This window comes from Moschus berezovskii, chromosome 23 (genome assembly GCF_049115385.1).
Source record: "Moschus berezovskii isolate FMDL1 chromosome 23, NW_MosBer_1.0, whole genome shotgun sequence".
Classification (NCBI taxonomy): domain Eukaryota; kingdom Metazoa; phylum Chordata; class Mammalia; order Artiodactyla; family Moschidae; genus Moschus; species Moschus berezovskii.
This window is the reverse complement of record NC_142482.1, coordinates 27,131,213-27,150,885: the sequence shown is the minus strand read 5'-3', so window position 1 is coordinate 27,150,885 and position 19,673 is coordinate 27,131,213. Positions and strand designations below refer to the sequence as shown.

Below are 19,673 nucleotides of genomic sequence, written 5' to 3'. Positions count from 1 at the left end.
CTTCATTGACTACGCTAAAGCCTTTGACTGTGTGGATCACAACAAACTGTGGAAAATTCTTAGAGTTGGGAGTAACAGACCACCTTACCTGCCTCCTGCGAAACCTGTATGCAGGTCAAGAAGCAACAGTTAGAACTGGACATGGAACAACAGACTGGTTCCAAATTAGGAAAGGAGTATGTCAAGGCTGTCTATTGTCATCCTGCTTATTTAACTTCTATGCAGAGTACATCATGCGAAATGTCAGGCTGGATGAAGTACAAGCTGGAATTAAGATTGCTGGGAGAAATATTAATAACCTCAGATATGCAGATGATAACACCCATATAGCAAAAAAAAAAAAAAAAAGAGGAACTGAAGAGCCTCTTGATGAAAGTTAAAGAGGAGAGTGAAAAAGCTGGCTTAAAATTCAACATTCAAAAAACTAAGATCATAGCATCTGGTCCCATCACTTCATGGCAAATAGATGGGGAAACAATGGAAACAGTGAGAGACTTTATTTTCCTGGGCTCCAAAATCACTGCAGATGGTGACTGCAGCCATGAAATTAAAAGAAGCTTGTTCCTTGGAAGAAAAGCTATGACAAACCTAGACAGCGTATTAAAAAACAGAGATATCACTTTGCCAACAAAAGTCCATCTAGTCAAAGCTATGGTTTTTCCGGTAGTCATATGGATGTGAGAGTTGGACTATAAAGAAGGCTGAGCATCGAAGAATTGATGTTTTTGAACTGTGATGTTGGAGAAGACTCTTGAGAGTCCCTTGGACTGCAAGGAGATCAAATCAGTCAATTCTAAAGGAAATCAATCCTGAATATTCATTGGAAGGACTGATGCTGAAGCTGAAACTCCAATACTTTGGCCACCTGATGCGAAGAGCTGAATCATTAGAAAAGATTCTGATGCTGGGAAAGACTGAAGGCAGGAGGAGAAGGGGATGACAGAATGAGATGGTGGATGACATCAGTGACTCAATGAACATGAGTTGAGCAAGCTTTGGGAGATGGTGAAGGACAGAGAAGCCTGGCGTCCTATAGTCCATGGGGTCTCAAAGAGTCAGACATGACTGAGCAACTGAACAACAATAATCAGAGAATGATGGCATGCAGATAGAATGATGTATTAGAGAGGGAGAGATCCGTGACCAAGCATGAGGTCGTGGGTATCTTGGAATGCAGATTTAGCAAACAGAAGGAAGGATTCTGTGCTTGGAAGTGGGGTCATGTAGAATGTTCCTGTGCTCAGATATGAGAATCAGGGGATTGAACTACAAATCAGCACAAGCCTAGAGAAGAAAGAGTTTGATATGCACATGCTATTCATACATATACATGAATTGGCAGAGATTTATTGGTGCCTATCCTTTGCTATGAGGCTTAGAGGAACAAAAATCATACCCTTTTCTCAGGTAGGAAGGATGTGGGAAGAAAAGGTCAGAACGGAGCATAAGTGGGACAGGAAGTAAGGTAAAGATTCATGGGATTTTGGAGTTCTGTTTTGGCCTAAGATATAGGAAGCTAGAAACATTTTAAAAATAGCACCAAAATCATGGACCAGAGAGAAATTTAATGAAATATGTGAAAGATTTATATGCTGAAAACCATAAAACATTGGTGACAGAGGCCATAGAAGAAGTAAATAAATGATGAGCTAAACTGTATCCATGGATTGAAAGACTCAATAGTGTTAAAATGTCTGTTGTTTAGTCGCTAAGTCATGTCTGACTCTTTTGAAACCCCATGGATTGTAGCCTGTCAGGCTTCTCTGTCCATGTGATTTTTGGGGCATTTCATGATTTCATTTCATTTAGGTAGCCATTTCCTTCTCCAGGGTATCTTCCCAACCCAGGGATTGAACCTGCATCTCCTGCATTGCAGTTGGATGGATTCTTTACCGCTGAGCCACCAGGAAAGTCCATCAAGATGTCTCAGTTCAGTTCAGTTCACTTCAGTCGCTCAGTCGTGTCCGACTCTTAGCAACCCCATGAACCACAGCATGCCAGGCCCCCTGTCCATCACCAACTCCCGGAGTTCACTCAAACTCATGTCCATCGAGTCGGTAATACCATCCAGCCATCTCATTCTCTGTCGTCCCCGTCTTCTCCTACCCTCAATCGCTCCCAGCATCAGAGTCTTTTCCAGTGAGTCAACTCGTCGCATGAGGTGGCCAAAGTATTGGAGTTTCAGCTTTAGCATAAGTCCTTCCAATGAACACCCAGGATTGATCTCCTTTAGAATGGACTGGTTGGATCTCCCTGCAGTCCAAGGGACTCTCAAGAGTCTTCTCCAGCACCACAGTTCAAAACCATCAATTCTTCGACAATCAGCTTTCTTCACAGTCCAACTCTCACATCCATACATGACCACGGAAAAAACCATAGCCTTGACTAGACGGACCTTGGTTGGCAAAGTAATGTCTCTGCTTTTTAATATGCTATCTAGGCTGGTCATAACTTTCCTTCCAAGGAGTAAATGTCTTTTAATTTCATGGCTGCAATCAGAATCTGCAGTGATTTTGGAGCCCAGAAAAATAAAGTCTGACACTGTTTCCACTGTTTCCCCATCTATTTCCCAAGAAGTGATGGGACCAGATGCCATGTTCTTCGTTTTCTGAATGTTCAGCTTCAAGACAACCTTTTCACTCTCCTCCTTCACTTTCATCAAGAGGCCTTTGAGTTCCTCTTCACTTTCTGCCAGAAGGGTGGTGTCATCTGCATATCTGAGGTTATTGATATTTCTCCCGGCAGTCTTGATTCCAGCTTGTGCTTCTTCCAGCCCAGCGTTCCTCATGATGTACTCTGCATATAAGTTAAACAAGCAGGGTGACAATACACAACCTTGACGTACTCCTTTTCCTATTTGGAACCAGTCTGTTGTTCCATGTCCAGTTCTAACTGTTGCTTCCTGACCTGCATACAGGTTTGTCAAGAGGCAGGTCAGGTGGTCTGGTATTCCCATCTCTTTCATAATTTTCCACAGTTTATTGTGATGCACACAGTCAAAGGCCTTGGCATAGTCAATGAAGCAGAAATAGATGTTTTTCTGGAACTCTCTTGCTTTCTCCATAATCCAGTGGATGTTGGCAATTTGATCTCTGGTGCCTCTGCCTTTTCTAAAACCTGCTTGAACATCAGGAAGTTCATGATTCACATATTGCTGAAGCCTAGCTTGGAGAACTTTGAGCATGACTTTACTAGCGTGTGAGATGAGTGCAATTGTGCAGTAGTTTGAGCATTCTTTGGCATTGCCTTTCTTTGGGATTGGAATGAAGACTGACCTTTTCCAGTCCTGTGGCCATTGCTGAGTTTTCCAAATTTGCTGGCATATTGAGTGCAGCACTTTGACAGTATCATCTTTCAGGATTTGAAATAGCTCAATTGGAATTCCATCACCTCCACTAGCTTTGTTCATCGTGATGCTCTCTAAGGCCCACTTGACTTCACATTCCAAGATGTCTGGTTCCAGGTGAGTGATTACGCCATCGTGATTATCTTCGTCGTGAAGATCTTTTTTGTATAGTTCTTCTGTGTATTCTTGCCACCTCTTCTTAATATCTTCTGCTTCTGTTAGGTCCATACCATTTCTGTCCTTTATCGAGCCCATCTTTGCATGAAATGTTCCCTTGGTATCTCTAATTTTCTTGAAGAGGTCTCTTGTTTTTCCTATTCTGTTGTTTTCCTCTATTTCTTTGCATTGATCGCTGAAGAAGGCTTTCTTATCTCTCCTTGCTATTCTTTGGAACTCTGCATTCAGATGCTTGTATCTTTCCTTTTCTCTTTTACTTTTCGCTTCTCTTCTTTTCACAGCTATTTGTAAGGCCTCCTCAGACAGCCATTTTGCTTTTTTGCATTTCTTTTCCATGGGGATGGTCTTGGTCCCCGTCTCCTGTACAATGTCACAAACCTCTGTCCAGAGTTCATCAGGCACTCTATCAGATCTAGACCCTTAAATCTATTTCTTACTTCCACTGTATAATCATAAGGGATTTGATTTAGGTCATATCTGAATGGTCTAGTGGTTTTCCCTACTTTCTTCAATTTAAGTCTGAATTTGGCAATAAGGAGTTCATGATCTGAGCCACAGTCAGCTCCTGGTCTTGTTTTTGCTAACTGTATACAGCTTCTCCATCTTTGGCTGCAAAGAATATAATCAATCTGATTTCGGTGTTGACCATCTGGTGATGTCCATGTGTAGAGTCTTCTCTTGTGTTGTTGGAAGAGGGTGTTTGCTATGACCAGTGCGTTCTCTTGGCAAAACTCTATTAGCCTTTGCCCTGCTTCATTCCGTGCTCCAAGGCCAAATTTGCCTGTTACTCCAGGTGTTTCTTGACTTCCTACTTTTGCATTCCAGTCCCCTAGAATGAAAAGGACATCTTTTTTGGGTGTTAGTTCTAAAAGGTCTTGTAGGTCTTCATAGAACTGTTCAGCTTCGGCTTCTTCAGCGTTACTGGTTGGGGCCTAGACTTGGATTACTGTGATATTGAATGGTTTGCCTTGGAAACGAACAGAAATCATTCTGTCGTTTTTAAGATTGCATCCAACTACTGCATTTTGGACTCTTTTGTTGACCATGATGGCTACTCCATTTCTTCTAAGGGATTCCTGCCCACAGTAGTAGATATAATGGTCATCTGAGTTAAATTCACCCATTCCAGTCCATTTTAGTTCACTGATTCCTAGAATGTCGACGTTCACTCTTGCCATCTCCTGTTTGACCACTTCCAATTTGCCTTGATTCATGGACCTAACATTCCAGGTTCCTATGCAATATTGCTCTTTACAGCATCGGACGTTGATGTCTTGTTCCTCCCAAATTAAGCTATAGAGTCAACGAAATCCCATCAAAAGCCTGATAGGCTTTGGGGAGAGTGTAAGGGGTAGAAATTGACAGGCAGATTCTAAAATATACATTCCAAAGCAAAGTTACTAAAGCAGTTAAAACCATTTTGAGAAGGAACAGTGTAGTTGGATTACATCACCTGATTTTAAGACTTGTTATAAAGTTACAATGACTATGACCCAGCAATCCCACTAGGGCATATACCCTGAGTAAACCATAATTCAAAAAGACACATAATTTTAAAAAGTACCCCAATGTTCACAGCAGCACTATCTACAGTAGCCAGGACATGGAAGCAACCTAAATGTCCACTGACAGATGAGTGGATAAAGAAGATGTGGCACAAATAGACAATGGAATATTACTCGGCCATAGAAAGGAACGAAACTGAGTCATTTGCAGCGATGTGGATGGACCTAGCGTCTGTCATACAGAGTGAAGGGTCAGAAAGAGAGAAACAAATATTGCATATTAACGCATATGTATGGAATCTAGAAAAACGGTAGCGATGAACCTTTTTGCAGGGCAGGAATAGAGACAAATGTAGGGAACAGACATGTGGACGAAGAGAGAGCAGGAGAGGGTGGAACGAACTGGGAAAGCAGCACTGACACCTACACACCCCCATGTGTCAAACAGACAGCTAGTGGGAAGCTGCTGCATAGCACAGGGAGCTCAGCTCCGTGCTCTGTGACGACCCAGAGCGTTGGGATTGGGGGCAGGGGTGGGAGAGGGGCTCAGGAGGGAGGGGATATATGTATACACACAGCTGATTCACTTTGTCAGTACAGCAGAAACACAGCATCGCAAAGCAATTGTACTCCAATTAAAAAAAAGTAAAGCCCCAGTGAGTAGTCAAGATGGGGTGTAATTGGTAAAAGATCAACACGTAGATCAAGGGAACAGATGGACAGTCAAGATGGAGACCTACTTGCCAAGTGACTTTCAATGAAGATACTAAGGCAACTGGGTAGAGAAAGTATGCTGCTGCTAAGTCGCTTCAGTCGTGTCTGACTCTGTGCGACCCCATAGACGGCAGCCCACCAGGCTCTCCCGTCCCTGGGATCCTCCAGGCAAGAATACTGGAGTGGGTTGCCATTTCCATCTTCTCAACCAGTGAGAAGGCTGGGACGGGCTGGAGCGTGGGCTGGGATCCATGGCACCCCCTGCTGGGCTGCAGCGGTGGCTCCTCCTCTCCCATCTTGACCTCCCCCGCCCCGCTCCCCCTCCCTGAATCATGAAGCCAGATCCCAGTCCTGACGATTGCTCAACCTCCAGGAGCCAGTTCCTGTGGGCAGCGTCTGGGGAGCCTGACCCTCTCGGAAAGACGAGATCTTGCACAAGGCACCCTGTGTCTGTCCTCCACAAGGGAAGGGTGACATGGAGCCTGTCGGGCTGCTCATCCTGCTTGCTGTCACAGGTAGGAGTCCCTCCCTCCGCTGCTGACTCTCCCTCCCCTTCCTTGAATATGTGGCAAGTGGGTGGGTGGGGAGCACTGAGCCACACTCTAAAGATGGCTGAAATCCTCCGCATGTCCTGCACCCCCGCTTCCCACTGTGCCCCGTATTCTCCACGCTTTCCCTCCCTCCCCAGTATCAGCTCTTCAGGCAGGTGGAGGCATCAGAGGCTGGTGGATTCGGACACCTAGAAAGGGAAGGAGTTCTGACGGCATCTCAGGCACTAGCTAGTAGTTGGGGGAAGTTTGGGGAGCATTGGTAAGAGCTCCTAAAATTTTGAACCACTTAAACATAAATCAAGCCCCAAAGGAGCGGCAGGGTGGGAGGGAGAAAAGAACCCAGCACTGGGAATCTACATCTTTGGGGTACCCCTCCTGAGCTCTGAAGGTCCTCCTGTCCTCAGCCCTGGGGCTGAAGATTCTGTGATTGAGCTGCAGGGATGATCACACCAGAATTTTGCATATGACAGCTTTTTCTCATCGGGGGATGTCTCTTACTCCCCCCAGAGGAAAAGTCACATATGGGTGAGAGGAGAGAATGTTCCAGTGAAGCTGGAGTTTCTTAGCTGGAGGTGGAGCAGGGAAAGTGGGGGATATTGGTCTGTCTGGAGGCAGATGGACAGGATCATATGGGGGATATTGCTTATCAGGTCTCTCTGGTTCCAGAAGACAGACCACCAGCTCCCTAATCCTGGCAAGTTTCTGTCACCATGTGGTTGACAATGTGATCAAAGAGAAGGGAGGCTGAGGCAGAGGGTGCTAGGTGATTCTCTTTCAGCCCCTGCCCTGGCACCAGACTGGCACTCCCCCACCCCAAGGAGGGTCCCTAAAATAGCAGCCTCATGTCTCCCCCAAAATAGCTCTGAGATGCATCCCTCCTGAAAGGGGAACAAAGCCACAGAAATAGGGAAGCTGAAAGCTAAAGGTCACAAAGAGGAGAATGTGGGGCTGGTACTGGCATGGGCAGTTGCAGAGTTAGCAAGCATGGTGGGCCTGGGGAGGGAGCGTTCAGTCCCCCGTGGGACCAGCCCCAGGCCTGAGAGGCCACCGGCCTTGCTCTCTTGAGATGGAGGGGGAGAGACGAGGGCATGATTCCATGTGACAGGAAGAACACATGTGGACTAGGGCCTACGGGAACTTCAAGACCAAATGTCTCTGGAAATAGACTCATAGAGGGTCAATTACTTCTCTAAAGAGGTCCAACAAGTCCAAAGGCGATAAAGCCAGACCCAGGACTCAGGTTTCCTGGTTTCCTCATTTCCTATAAACACATACTTGGGCTGTGCCACCTTCTCCCAACTTATGTAGACCTGAGTTCCTTAAGGGCAGGATTTCTGTCTCTTCCGTTCAGTGGACATAGTAGGTGTTCAATAAACACGTGGTACAGTGAAGGAACGTCTCCTCCCCAGAGCTGTCCGGAGCGCACAACACCACGGTGTTCCAGGGCATGATGGGCCGCTCCCTGCGGGTCTCCTGCCCCTACAACTCCCTGAAGCACTGGGGCAGACGCAAAGCCTGGTGCCGCCAGCTGGGTGAAGAAGGCCTGTGCCAGCAAGTGGTCAGCACCCACCCCTCGTGGCTGCTGTCCTTCCTGAAGAGGCGCAACGGGAGCACGGCCATCGCGGACGACGCCCTGGGGGGCACACTCACCATCACGCTACGGAACCTTCAAGCCCACGACGCTGGCCTCTACCAGTGCCAGAGCCTCCACGGCAGCGAGGCTGACACCCTCAGGAAGGTCCTGGTGGAGGTGCGGGCTGGTGAGTGGGCGGCTGACTGCGCCCCGCCCTGACGCCGGGGCTCTGAGCACAGGACCGACCGCCCTCGGGGCTTTGGGAGTCCCTGGGAGATCCCACAGTGTGGATTTTGATTCCCTGCCCAACTGAGGGCCACTGCGGCTGGTTGTGCCGATTGCTGACTGCACGAGGCGGGTCAGCACCCAGCCCTGTGCCCCGCTCCAGGCTGCGCCCCCTGGTGGAGGACTGCATCGCTTGCAGGAAGGGTACAGTTCAGTTCAGTGCAGTCGTCTCTTTGTGACCCCATGAACTGCAGCCCACCAGGCTCCTGTGTCCATGAGATTTTCCAGGCAAGGATACTGGAGTGGGTTGCCATTTCCTTCTCCAGGGGATCTTCCCGACCCAGAGATCGAACCCGGGTCTCCTGCACTGCAGGCAGATTCTTTACTGACTGAGCTACAAGGGTACATACAGTCCTCTAATTTACACAGACACTTAGAAGCTAGCTGTGGTCCTGCTCCCCCACAAATGGCTCTATCCATCTGGCATCCTGTTGGGATGTGAGCACTGAGGTGTTCCTTAAGGAGTAGGAGGACATTCACTCATTCCCTCACCCAACCACCCAATGCACCTACCGATGTAGATTAAGCACCAACTTGGTACAGAAAAACAGCCCCAGGAAGGAACACTGCTGTGACCCGGGGCAACTGCTTCTTCTCTCTGGGCCTCCATTTCCCCATCTTTAAATGGTGGTGATGGTCAGTGGTCTGTGCCACTGACCCCGTATGGCTCCTGTGAGAAGCAAACGACAGAGTTTTATAGTGCTTGGGGTCAGTGACAGCCCTTGCCCCAGTCTCCTGCTAACTGCTTGCGATTGTCATTCCTGGTTTAACTAGGTGAGACAGGGAGTGGTGGGGCCCTCCTCACCCCTGAGCTTGCACAGGGGGTGCCCTCCAGGAAAGCCTTCTGTGTCTCCTGTGTCCCAAAGAAGAACAAATCTGAGGTTACAGATCCCTTTTCTGACTCTCTCTTTGTCCAACTCTTTCCCCTAACATGGCCCCTTATCATGGAAATGAAGGTTGAAAACTTTTCTAAGATGGGGAGGGTAGGTGAGACCATCTGCCTTAGACCCCAAACCCCACCTCCATGGGAGTAGGTGGCGAGGAAACACTGCGATCCTATCAGAGTCTAAGGCTCAGCTGACTCCCACAGATATAGCAGGAAAAGAATAACAACAACAATAATAATCTGTAGCTGGTATAGCCAGCTTGAGAGTCCACACCGGACTTTGAGAAACACCGATCGCTTCATTTGCTCTTCCCAAAGGCCCTGTGTGATGGGAGGGTGCAGGGTGCAGTCACTGAGCTCCTATGAGGTGATGGGCACTACACAGAATGCTCTCGCTGAATCCTGCAACGCTATTATTAAGGGGTTCCTAATTGCTCCACTCTACAATGAGGAAATTGAGGCTCAGAGACGTTAACAACTTGATCCACACAGGGTGAGGTCCCAGAGATCTTCACCCCACCCAGAGGGGCTCTCTCTCCACTGTGGCTTCAAGAAGGGGACTAGCGGCTCACAGGCTCTGTCTCCCACAGACCCCCGTGATTACCAGGACCCTGGAGATCTCTGGATCCCTGAGGGGTCCCAGAGCTTCGAGAATGCCCAGGTGGAGCACAGCATCTCCAGGTATAGTGACAAGTCTTTGCTAAGATCCCTGGGTAGACCTCCACCCTGCAGAGCCTAGGCAGGGGGTGGCAGCTGGGGGGCGGCGGGTGCCAGAAGTTCAGATTCCAAGGCAACTGGAACAGGAAGGGATTTGCATATGATCTTGTCTAAACACCCCTCCAACCAGCCAGTGTGTGTTGGTGTGACTGTACCAGTTGTTAACATATTGCAAAACTTCCCTAACAGTTTATAAATAGCTGCTGCTCCAAGACTCTTGAATGACTGGCCTCCCACCCCTTCCCCTGGCTGCCCTCAGACAGAATCCTCACAGTTCAGCAACAATGAAAGTTTTAGGATTAATATTTCAGCACAAAATAGGTACCCCCAGATCCCTGCTTCCCTGATGGGACCAGAATCAGTTCTGACTGGTTCTTGATTATGTACTGGTGTTTAAACACTGTTAGTATAGCCATGAAGTGCACATGTGTGCACACACACACACACACACAGATACACCACAACACACCACACTACATCACATCATCATGAAGGCAGAAAACCGCTCAATGAGGGAGGTGGTTGCTTAAAAGCACTCAGCAGGCAGATCCGTGCCTGGAACTCAGGTCTCCCGACTACAGGCTCCCCCAAGCCCCATAAAGCCTTATCCAGGGATGGTGGTGGGTTGGGGAGGTGTCCCCAGTCCCCCGAGCTCCCAGGGTCTCCCCATTCCTTCTCTGAGGACAGATTCCAGTGTGTGTGTCCCCTCATGGCCTCCCACATGCCCTCTTTGTTTCTCCAAGGAGCCTTTCAGAAGAGGAGAGCCCCTTCCCACCCACTTCCATCCTCTTCCTCCTGGCCTGCATCTTTCTTAGCAAGCTTCTAGCAGCCAGCGCCCTCTGGGCTGCAGCCTGGCATGGGCAGAAACAACGGCCACCCCAGGCCAGTGGACCGGACTGTGGCCACAACCCAGGTTACCAACTCCAAAGTCTGACAGGTGAGCTTGGAGAGCACAGTGGCAGCCGGGGGCCAGAGAGGTGGGGCAGAGAGGCGCTGAGTGAGTGCCCTGTCTGTTGCAGAGCTGAGAGACATATGAGAGAAGAGGACCCTCAGTGGAGGAGAGGTTCAGGAGAGGTCTGCATGGACCACCCCAGCCTGCTGCACACTCGCCGCCTGGCCACCAGGTCTCCTGGCTCTGCTTTGGCAAAAGGCCGCTCTGCCTCTGCCCTTCTTCCTTTGGCCCGTGGAAGCGCGCGCCCGTGTGTGTGTGTGCGTGCCCGCATGGGAGGTGGGAAGGATACCTCCAACTTCTGGACATTGGCCATTAACCACTCTCACAAATAAAACCAAGACTTCGTGTTTATTTGATGGTTTAGGGTGTCATGAAGGTCTTCTCTTTTGCTACAAGGCTAGGAGAGTGAATACTGATGAGCAGAAGACAGAAGGTCTGGCTCCTTAGGGTCCAGGGTCTTAGAATACCATGTCCCTCCATTTCCACAGGCTCCAAACTGGCCAAACTTTTAAAGTCTTCTCTCTCCCTCCCAGAGATCTGATGACCAAGCCCTGCCTCCCTCTGTGGAACTTCTCTGGCATCTTCTCTCGTCCTCCTGCCTCCTGTCCACTGGTTCCCTATGATTATTGCTGGGCCCCCACCCCAGGCCCCTTCCTCCCTCTGCCTGTCTCAAGCCCCCCAAGTTCATCCAGTTCCCAGCTGACTCATCCATTCATCTCCCTAGAGGCTTATTTTTATCATGTTATGCTCCCTCCAGAGAAATGGCAAGGGCTTGGGTTGTCGGCGCAGCGTACCAGAGCTGGGGACTACCGGTCCAAGCCTCTCACCATACAGAAGGGAAACTGAGGCTCAAAAGGGAAAAGTTTACCCAGAGTCCCCTCTGCAGCCTGGAAATCCTACTTTCACTTGACATTCCAGGTGCCTTCCCTCTAGCTCAGCCCTACTTATTTATTAAAAATAATTCCCCCCTCTCTTTTTCTAGCCATGCTGCATAGCTTGCAGCATCTTAGTTCCCTGACCAGGGATCGAACATGGGTCCCAGCAGTGGAAATGTGGAGTCCTAACCACAGGACTACCAGGGAAGTCCCAATCCTCCTTATTTATTCATGTACTTATTCAATAAAAGCTGATATTTTCTGTGCCAGGTACTAGTCCAGGCATTGGAGACACACCAGTGAACAAGACAAGCAAAGATTTCTGCCCACACAGAGCCCCGTTCTAATGGGAAGAAGGCAGACAGACAAATGCAATGTCGGTCAGTCAGCTGGTTGGGAGTATGGGGAGGGCAGAAGGCCCGGGGGATGAGGCAATTCTAAAGGGGTAGTCAGGAGGCACCACTTGGGAAACACCTCAAGGACGCAAGGCAGGAAGAGTCTTCGAGACACAGGGACCAACCAAGGCAGCTCAGGGAACCTCATCTCTCCCTTCGACACATACACATGCCTCCTGGACGAGAGGGGGAGACTAGATGGAAGCTACCCTGAAGGTGGGCTGTCCTCGAGGAGGAAGTGAGCTGCCCATATCCGCAGGTGCTCTGTCCTGGCCTCAGAGCGGAAGGCCAGGAGCCCCTCTCCACGGCCACCTGTGGCTGCATTGCTCCCTAACCTGGGTGTGGGTCCCTGGGGTTTAGAATCACTGGGAAAGAGCCCCCGGTGCAGCCCTGTGTATCAGCCTCATGTTAGCAGGTCACTCCCCTCGTCATAGCCCTGCCCCACCAACTCCCTGCTGAGGCTGCTCCGCTGGCCTCTGCCCCCAGCTCCAGGACCCTGGCCTCCCTGACTCAGCTGCACTTCAGTGAAACTTCCCCATCGGGTCCTGGGGCAATCTTCTTCCTGCAGACGCAGGCATGGTCTAGGAGCCAAGACTGAGCAGAGCCCAAACCGAGCCCACGCCAGGGCCCTCCCTCCCACCCCGCCTGGGCGCCGGGGGTGATGGGATGGAAGGCGAGGCTCCGGGGGTGTGCCTGGTGGTGGGGCGCTGCTGGAACTTTCCTGCTCTTGGGAGCTCAGCCTTTGCTCCTTCCTGCTCGGCCAGGTCAGAGACATCCACTGGGATCCCCGCCTTTCACTGTCTGGAGTGCACACTGAACTGAAAGCATTTTCCAATGTCAAGTTTGCCTCCTTAAGAAACCTTAAGCAAGTTTCCCTAACTGCTCTGAGCCTCAGGCTCCTTGCACATGAAGACAAACAAAAATCCCAACACCAAACCAAACCCCAACACCCCTACTTTGGTGGGTCTTTATGAGATTGAAAAAAATAACATAAAGTCCCTGGCCAGATGTCTGGCACATAGTAGGTCCTGCATAAGTACTGGCTTTCTTCCTCTTCTCAAATGCCTGGTGAGAGGACACCTCTCTGGATCCTGGCCGCTTCTGTCCCAGGCACCCAGTGGGGGACTGTGTCTGTTTTAGGCACTCAATAAATATTGAAGACAGGTCTCCTCCTCACACAAATCTCCCAGATTGGCTTGTTAGAGCAAAAATAATTTTCTGGTAAGGAAGTCAAAGAAAGCCTGATTCGCCTTGGCAGGACGGACATACACACTTCCATATCACTCACAAGGGAGACCCAGGGGTCCAGGCAGCTGGAGACTCTGCCAGTGTTAGCACTGAGAGTCCCGTGTCCCCAGAAAGCCCTCATGCCAGGTGAACAGGGACAGCTGGTCTCCCTATCACTGTGTCCACAAGACTCGGCTAAACACGGCTTTCTCAGGCTCCTGGTCCCTGTTTCCCATTCTCAGCTGCCTTGCTCCTGGAGGGAGGAGGAGGCAGGGAGAGGGGAGGAGGAGGCAGGGAGGACAGAAGAAGAAGGGAGGGTGGTTTTTTCAGGCCCCTTCCAGGCGGTGTGTCCTCCCAGGCATTCCCACCTGGCCTGCTCCGGTCTGAGCACTGGCGCATCCCTGGTGTCAGCAGGCTTACCCCTCACATTCTGTGCGGGATCCCCAACCCCAGTTCTGCACAGGGTGATGCACATGGGGACCAGACATACCCTGTGCAGGGAGTGGGTTTGTGTCACGGGAGACGAACCCCAAATTATGAGACTTGGAGCTGATATAGAGCATCTGGCACGTTGGCCCATCTTCCTCTCTGGAGGGAGAGACAGACGTCTTTACTTTGGAATAGAAACTGATCATTTCCAGGGAGGAAGGGGAAGGATAGAAGCAAATCTCTCTGGAGCCGATGCACTGTCTCTAACTCCCCAGGCATGTCTGCTCTTCAATCTCCCTGGAACAAAGCTTGGTCAGTGTCCTTTCCTGGGAAGGCCCCGATCATGCAGAAACATGAAAATATTCACAGAGAACTGTCTTCTGACAGAGAGGACAGTGCATTCATGAAACAAAAATAATATATGAGAAATGTTTGGAGAATTAAAAATATTGTAAATTAAAAGCACTAAGGGATAAAAATTTGAACGACAAGGATAGAAGGGATGGAAGAAGACGTATGAGGATATCTTCCAGGAATCAGAACACAATGGACAAAAAAAATGGAAAGAAACCTGGACAGAAAATGAGATGAATGCAGGAGGTTCAATATCCAATTAATTATCAAAGCAATAGTGCAGTTCCTGGAAGTGGAGAACGTGGTCCACCCCGGGAGTGTCCAGGGAGCACTCAGCACAGGGAATGAAGACAGGTCAGGCCAGGGTGCACTATCGAGGCGGGGTTTCCTGGATGATCTCCGGAGAGCTTGGGTAGGGCACTCACACAGAATTTAAAATTAAGATGGACTCAGGACCCGGGGAGGAATTTTACTTCCCTCCTTCACAGCTCTGCATCATCAGATTCTATATTTGGAATACCCTGAAGATCATCTTCCCTCTTTCCCTAATGCTCCCTGGTTGCCATAATCCTCCTCCCTCGCTTTACTCCTTAGGGGCGCCCAGGATCCCAGGCTTCTGTACCTCACCCACTCCTATCTGGAGCACTGAGCCAACCAGAGTTTGGAATAGCTCCTTCTCTCCACCCATGGCGGGGCCTATCAGGGCCTGCTTCCCAAGCCCATGGTCATTGAGAGCCCCACGTGAGTGTCTGAGGCCAAATTTCCTGCCCCCAGGGGAATGCTGTGTCAGTGCCCAGAAGAGCCTCAGAGCTGACATCTCCCTGCCCAACCATGGGCCCCAAACTGCTTCTGCTGCTGCTCCTGGGACTAGTAGGTAAGGTTCAGAAGGAGCTGCACTCTGGGGCCCATGTACCCTGCTCCATGCCCAGGGATAATTGGCATTGCCCTGGAAACAATTACATGTGTAGGTCCAGAAGTGGACCTCTAGACCCCTGACCCCATGGGCAGTGGGTGGACCGGGAGGTGCCCTGCCTGACATTCTCTCAACTTTCCTTCCCTAGGCCAGGGCTCGGCCGGCAGCCTCCCGGAGGTGCTGCAGGCGCCCGTGGGGAGCTCCATCCTGGTGCAGTGCCACTACCGACTCCAGGATGTCAAGGCACGAAAGGTGTGGTGCCGGGTCCTGCCAGAGGGATGCCAGCCCTTGGTGACATCAGCCGTGAATCGCGGGGCCCCAGCTGACAGCCGCATATTTCTCACTGACCTGGGGGGCGGCCTGCTGCAGGTGGAGATGGTTGCCCTGCGGGAGGAGGATGCTGCAGAGTATGCCTGTGTGGTGGAGGGCCTCTCGGGGCCCCAGACTGTGCACAGGGTCACTCTGGATGTGCTCCCTGCAGGTGAGTTATCCCAGTCTGGCCAGCAGCCCTGGCCTGCCCTCCTGCCCCAACCTGCTGCTCTTGGGTCCTTGCTGGGTGGGAGCCCTTGTGGGTGAGGAATATTGGCCAAATGCCCAATATTCTTTTGACAGCTCTGCAGGGAATGGAAGCCAAACCGGGTGAGAGGTCTCAGATAAAGAGCAGTCCCCTTTCCCCTCCTGCATGAGTGGGTCTCCCTACAGGAAGTCACATCCTTCTTCCCCAACTCAGGGCCTTGGCCTCCTCATCCGGCATTTTCAACATACTGTTTTTTTCCCTTAGAAATGTTTTAAACAAAGTTTTGATTCAGACATATCAACCGGAATTAATTTTTTGGTATATGTTCCAGGTTTTATTCCTGTATCAACAAGATTAATGGCTTAAAAACTACTGAATTTATACCTTATTTTATAAGTCTTCACTGAGCGTCTAGTACGTGTCTCACGTAACAGGCAGGGTACATTCAATGGCTGAACTCCTTTGACTTGTTCAGTTTTAAAAACAGAAAAAGAGTCTCATCAATATATAGTTAATATTCTCGACCTGATCTCAGTTTAAAGTATTTTTCACAGGATTCATTTTTACAGTCTATAATTTTCTCATGTCTAAATATTTACTAAAAGAACATTTAAAGGTATTAAATATTCCTCACAAAAGTACAATATTGTAAAAAATAATTGTTCTGTTGGGAACATGGTCAGCTACCTGAGGAAGCAGACTGTTCTACCTTCCTCTTATGAATGTTGACATCTTTTTCATTTTCAAGTATTCCTTTCTTAAGTAATTTGTGCCAAAGGCCCAAAATAATGAAATCAAGACATTTTTCCTTCTGTTTTTCTCCATCTGTTATGAGGAGGGACTAAGCTGTCAATAGACTCTCTCTTGTGTCCACAATTATGACTCATATTATAAACATACTCCTGTTAACTCTGGTTATCCTTTGTTCTGCTTCCTTGACACTCTAAGGCCTAGTAACTCAAGGTTAGAACTTCCTAAATGGCAAATGTTCACAAGACAATGCACTGGGAAAGGGTGGCAGGGAGATGGGTACCCTCAGTGGGACATCTGAGGTGTGGGGACCCCAAGAGCTGAGGATGGATATTCAGGCAAATGGGTAGAGCACAGTATCCAGGGAGGATACAGCGGTTTTTAAAAACCAGACCAGGACATATGCCACAAGACTGGGGTCAATGGTGTCTCAGCTCCTGGTTTAGCGTGGGGTGGGGAGTGGGAATGGTGAGTTGCTAAGGACCAGGCAAGACCCTCCTCTCAGAGGATCTAGGAGGACTGCCAGGTTCCCCAGGCAGATCCTCAGGCCCACAGAAACCAACCCTGGGTCCCACAGACAGAAGCTGAGCACATTGTTGGAATGACAAAACACTTGTCACAAATCTGAGTCTCAGAGTCTAAGCCAAAGCTCTTAGCAAGTGTCAGTTGGCACTGTGTCATTTCAGGACTGACCCTACGTTCCTTAGCTCCAGACCTTGGGATGGGGCTCAGCCAACCTGCAGGGTTGGTCACAAGGTTGCAGGAATGCAGAGAGGTCTAGTAGGCTGGGCCAAAGCCCCTTTAGAGAGCAAGCGATGAGAGCTGGGAGCAAGGTCTCCAAGGAGGTCAGAGTAGAGAGACCTATTCTGGGGTGGGGTAGGGAAGGGGCACAGATAACACAGTGGGGTTTCTGCATAGTCTGAGCAGCCTGACTGAGGTACAGGCGAGCAGGTAAAGGAGAAGAAATGCAGAGGGGGAGGTTGGGAGCTGGCGGTAGAGGGGAAGTGAGCATATTCACAGTCAGAATAACGCTTAGAGGAGCCATCCCCTGACCTCCAGAGTAAGAGGCCCCTTAAGGAAGACCCCAAGCACCCCTGTGTGTTTCTTACTCCGGACTTTCCTCAGTTCTGCTCCCCCAGTCCCTCAGATCTCAGCAAGCCCTTGAACCCTGCTCCCAGTGGGTATGTGCTCAATAAGGACTTCCTTCTGACTCAGCTCCTGGCCAGAAAGAGGAGGAGATCCATCAGGATGGGACTCTGGGTGAGAGCTCCTCTTTGGACTCTGTAGACAGCGGCAGCCCTTTGGATACCAGCCAGGATAAGAGGTACTGACAAGAACTGTATGTGGGTGGCTGGGAAAGGGTGATGGTGAAGATGCAGCTTGTTTAGAGTCCCAGACTAAATTGAAAGGAAACCTTACAATTCTCTCCACTCCTGGGGAACTGCTCAACAGGTAGGCAGGTAGGCAGACAGACAGGCACCTCTATCCCAGTTCAGCACTGAGCCCCTTATTCCAGTAGATCTCCAGTCAGGATATCCTGATAATGTGTCTTTCTTCTTCCCTGCTTGAATCTGCCTGCCTCATTCCATTAAAAAACAACAACAACAACAACAAAAAACTCTTTCTCCCGACCATGGCACACCAAGAACGGTGCCTCTGTGCCATTTCTCCAGGATTCCTGCCAAGCAGCTCCCCACCAGGTTCAGGGCTAAGCTCACTTCCTTCCTTCGTCGTGTGTCTCAGCAGACCCTGGATTTGGGGTGCTGTGTTCCTGCTGGGCCTGCTGGTGATGGTAGCGGTGGTGCTGCTTGCTGTGATGGCCAAAAGGAAAGGTGGGTAGCTCTCCACCTGTGTATCCCAGCAGGGCTTTTCTGGCCCTGTATCAGCCACTCCTGCATTTGAGGCTGGGAATCTAGGTCTGCTCCCCCTACAGATGGCCTTCGGCAAGCGCCCCCAGGCCCTACAATTTCATGGCTGAAAGGTGGAGGAGAGCAAGGAGATTCAGTGGGAGGTGGCCTGGGGAAGAGACAGGAATTGTAGAGGGTGAGACGGTGGCATTGGGGAGGTGGCTGGGAGAGGTGGGGGATTTCAGGAGACGGGCTGAGTGTTGCGGCAGGATGCAGGGAGCTGTGGAAGCAGTAAGTGGGGGAGTTAGGGCTGGCTGGGGGTGGGGACTGGGGAGATGGAAGGGGAGGACTTTGCTGGTGGGAGTGGGGATGTGAGTATGGGCTAGAATGGAGGCTGCCAAGGCTTCTAAAGGGAGTGTGTGTGTGGGAGGCGCTGAGTCGGCACAAGGAGCAGACTGTGCTTCTGTTCCACCAGGAAGCAGGTTTGCTGTCGGTGGACAATTTCAGAGCAGTGGAATCTCAAACACGGTGAGAAACCTCTGCAGGCCCCCGGCCAAATTCCCTAGACCCTCCCTCTGCCATACTCACTGACAAGTCCTGGGATGATCGGGTGGAGAAAAGACTGGAACCCACATGAGGTCCAAACCCACTTCTTAAATGCAGTAAACTTGCCAACTATAGTCTCCCACCTTCCCACTTTGCCATCCACGTGCCCAGATTTAGGGAGATGCTTGGGGCCTGAAAATCTTCACAGTGAAGCCGTCTTGCCCACAGACATACTCAGGATTCTGGAGACAGATCCAGTGTGATCCTGGACTTCCCACCTCAAGGAACCGGGGTAGAGGGAGGCATCTTCTCTTTGCCTGACAGGCCTGCTTTTGTTATAGGCTCCCTCCTCAGTGGTCCACCACATCAGTGACTCTGGACTGGCTGTTGATTTGCCATCAGATGTACCATATGTCAAGCTTGACTCACCACCTTCCTTTGATGACACCACTTACACCAACCTTCCTCCTGATTCCGTGTCGGGGAAACTCCTACCCCTAGACACCCCCTGTGTGCTCCCTCTGCCTCCTAAGGTTGAGATCAGCTCCAAGCCTGTGACATACGCTACAGTCATCTTCCCTGGAAAGGGCAAGAGTGGAGGAGCCCTCTGCGAGTCAGCCCAGGAGCCACCTAATAGCCAGACTCCACCCAGCTGAGCTGTTCACCATCCTGTACACCCGCAGATTATCCCCAAAGTTCTGTGTAGCCATCCATGCAACCCATGCTCTAGATCCTTAGGCTATCTGATCTTTAGGATCTAATGTCTTGACTTTTCTGACCTGGTAAGTGATACTTGGAATGACTGAGGTGTCCTGGGAAGCCAAGCCATGTCCTGGGAAACTAGCCATGTTAGTTCCTCTGCCTTTATACCAAAGAACTAAATAAACTCTAAATGATAATATATGAGCTCTTGATGCTTGGGAGGGAATGAAAGGCCCCAGGTTTGACTGCTTGTGAACTGAAAAGACTGGTCCAGAGTTTGTGCTGCAATGCTCTCCTGCCAGCAGGGAAGTGATTTCCCTCCCTGGTCAGACTCCTGCAACGCAGTCTGATTTAAGGGGTGTGAAGGGGGATTTCTTCAAAAGCATTTCCTGCCTTTATCATGACACTTGAA

The 19,673-nt window shown here is 50.1% G+C and overlaps 2 protein-coding genes across 4 annotated transcripts; both read left to right on the top strand.

Moving 5' to 3' along the window:
- The first annotated feature begins 6,114 nt into the window (after nucleotides 1-6,114).
- Nucleotides 6,115-11,057, top strand: TREM2 (triggering receptor expressed on myeloid cells 2). Of its 2 annotated transcripts, none has more exons than XR_008683281.2 (5): nucleotides 6,115-6,257; nucleotides 7,703-8,043; nucleotides 9,628-9,718; nucleotides 10,498-10,691; nucleotides 10,774-11,057. XR_008683281.2 is itself a non-coding variant. In XM_055406475.2 (5 exons), the coding sequence occupies exons 1-5, from the start codon at nucleotides 6,218-6,220 to the stop codon at nucleotides 10,788-10,790; spliced, it is 693 nt and encodes a 230-aa protein (XP_055262450.2). In that variant the 5' UTR covers nucleotides 6,115-6,217; the 3' UTR covers nucleotides 10,791-11,057. The 2 variants fall into 2 exon arrangements, 1 of the variants encoding a protein (XP_055262450.2); XM_055406475.2 differs by having other exon boundaries at nucleotides 7,703-8,053.
- Nucleotides 11,058-14,703: 3,646 nt separating this feature from the next.
- On the top strand, nucleotides 14,704-19,215 carry TREML1 (triggering receptor expressed on myeloid cells like 1). Of its 2 annotated transcripts, none has more exons than XM_055406624.2 (6): nucleotides 14,704-14,860; nucleotides 15,048-15,380; nucleotides 17,382-17,490; nucleotides 17,913-17,998; nucleotides 18,489-18,541; nucleotides 18,901-19,215. In XM_055406624.2, exons 1-6 carry the CDS (start codon nucleotides 14,818-14,820, stop codon nucleotides 19,213-19,215), a joined length of 939 nt encoding a protein of 312 aa, XP_055262599.2. In that variant the 5' UTR covers nucleotides 14,704-14,817. The 2 variants fall into 2 exon arrangements, with proteins under 2 accessions (XP_055262599.2, XP_055262598.2); XM_055406623.2 differs by having other exon boundaries at nucleotides 14,705-14,860; nucleotides 17,910-17,998.
- The last annotated feature ends 458 nt before the right edge of the window (nucleotides 19,216-19,673 follow it).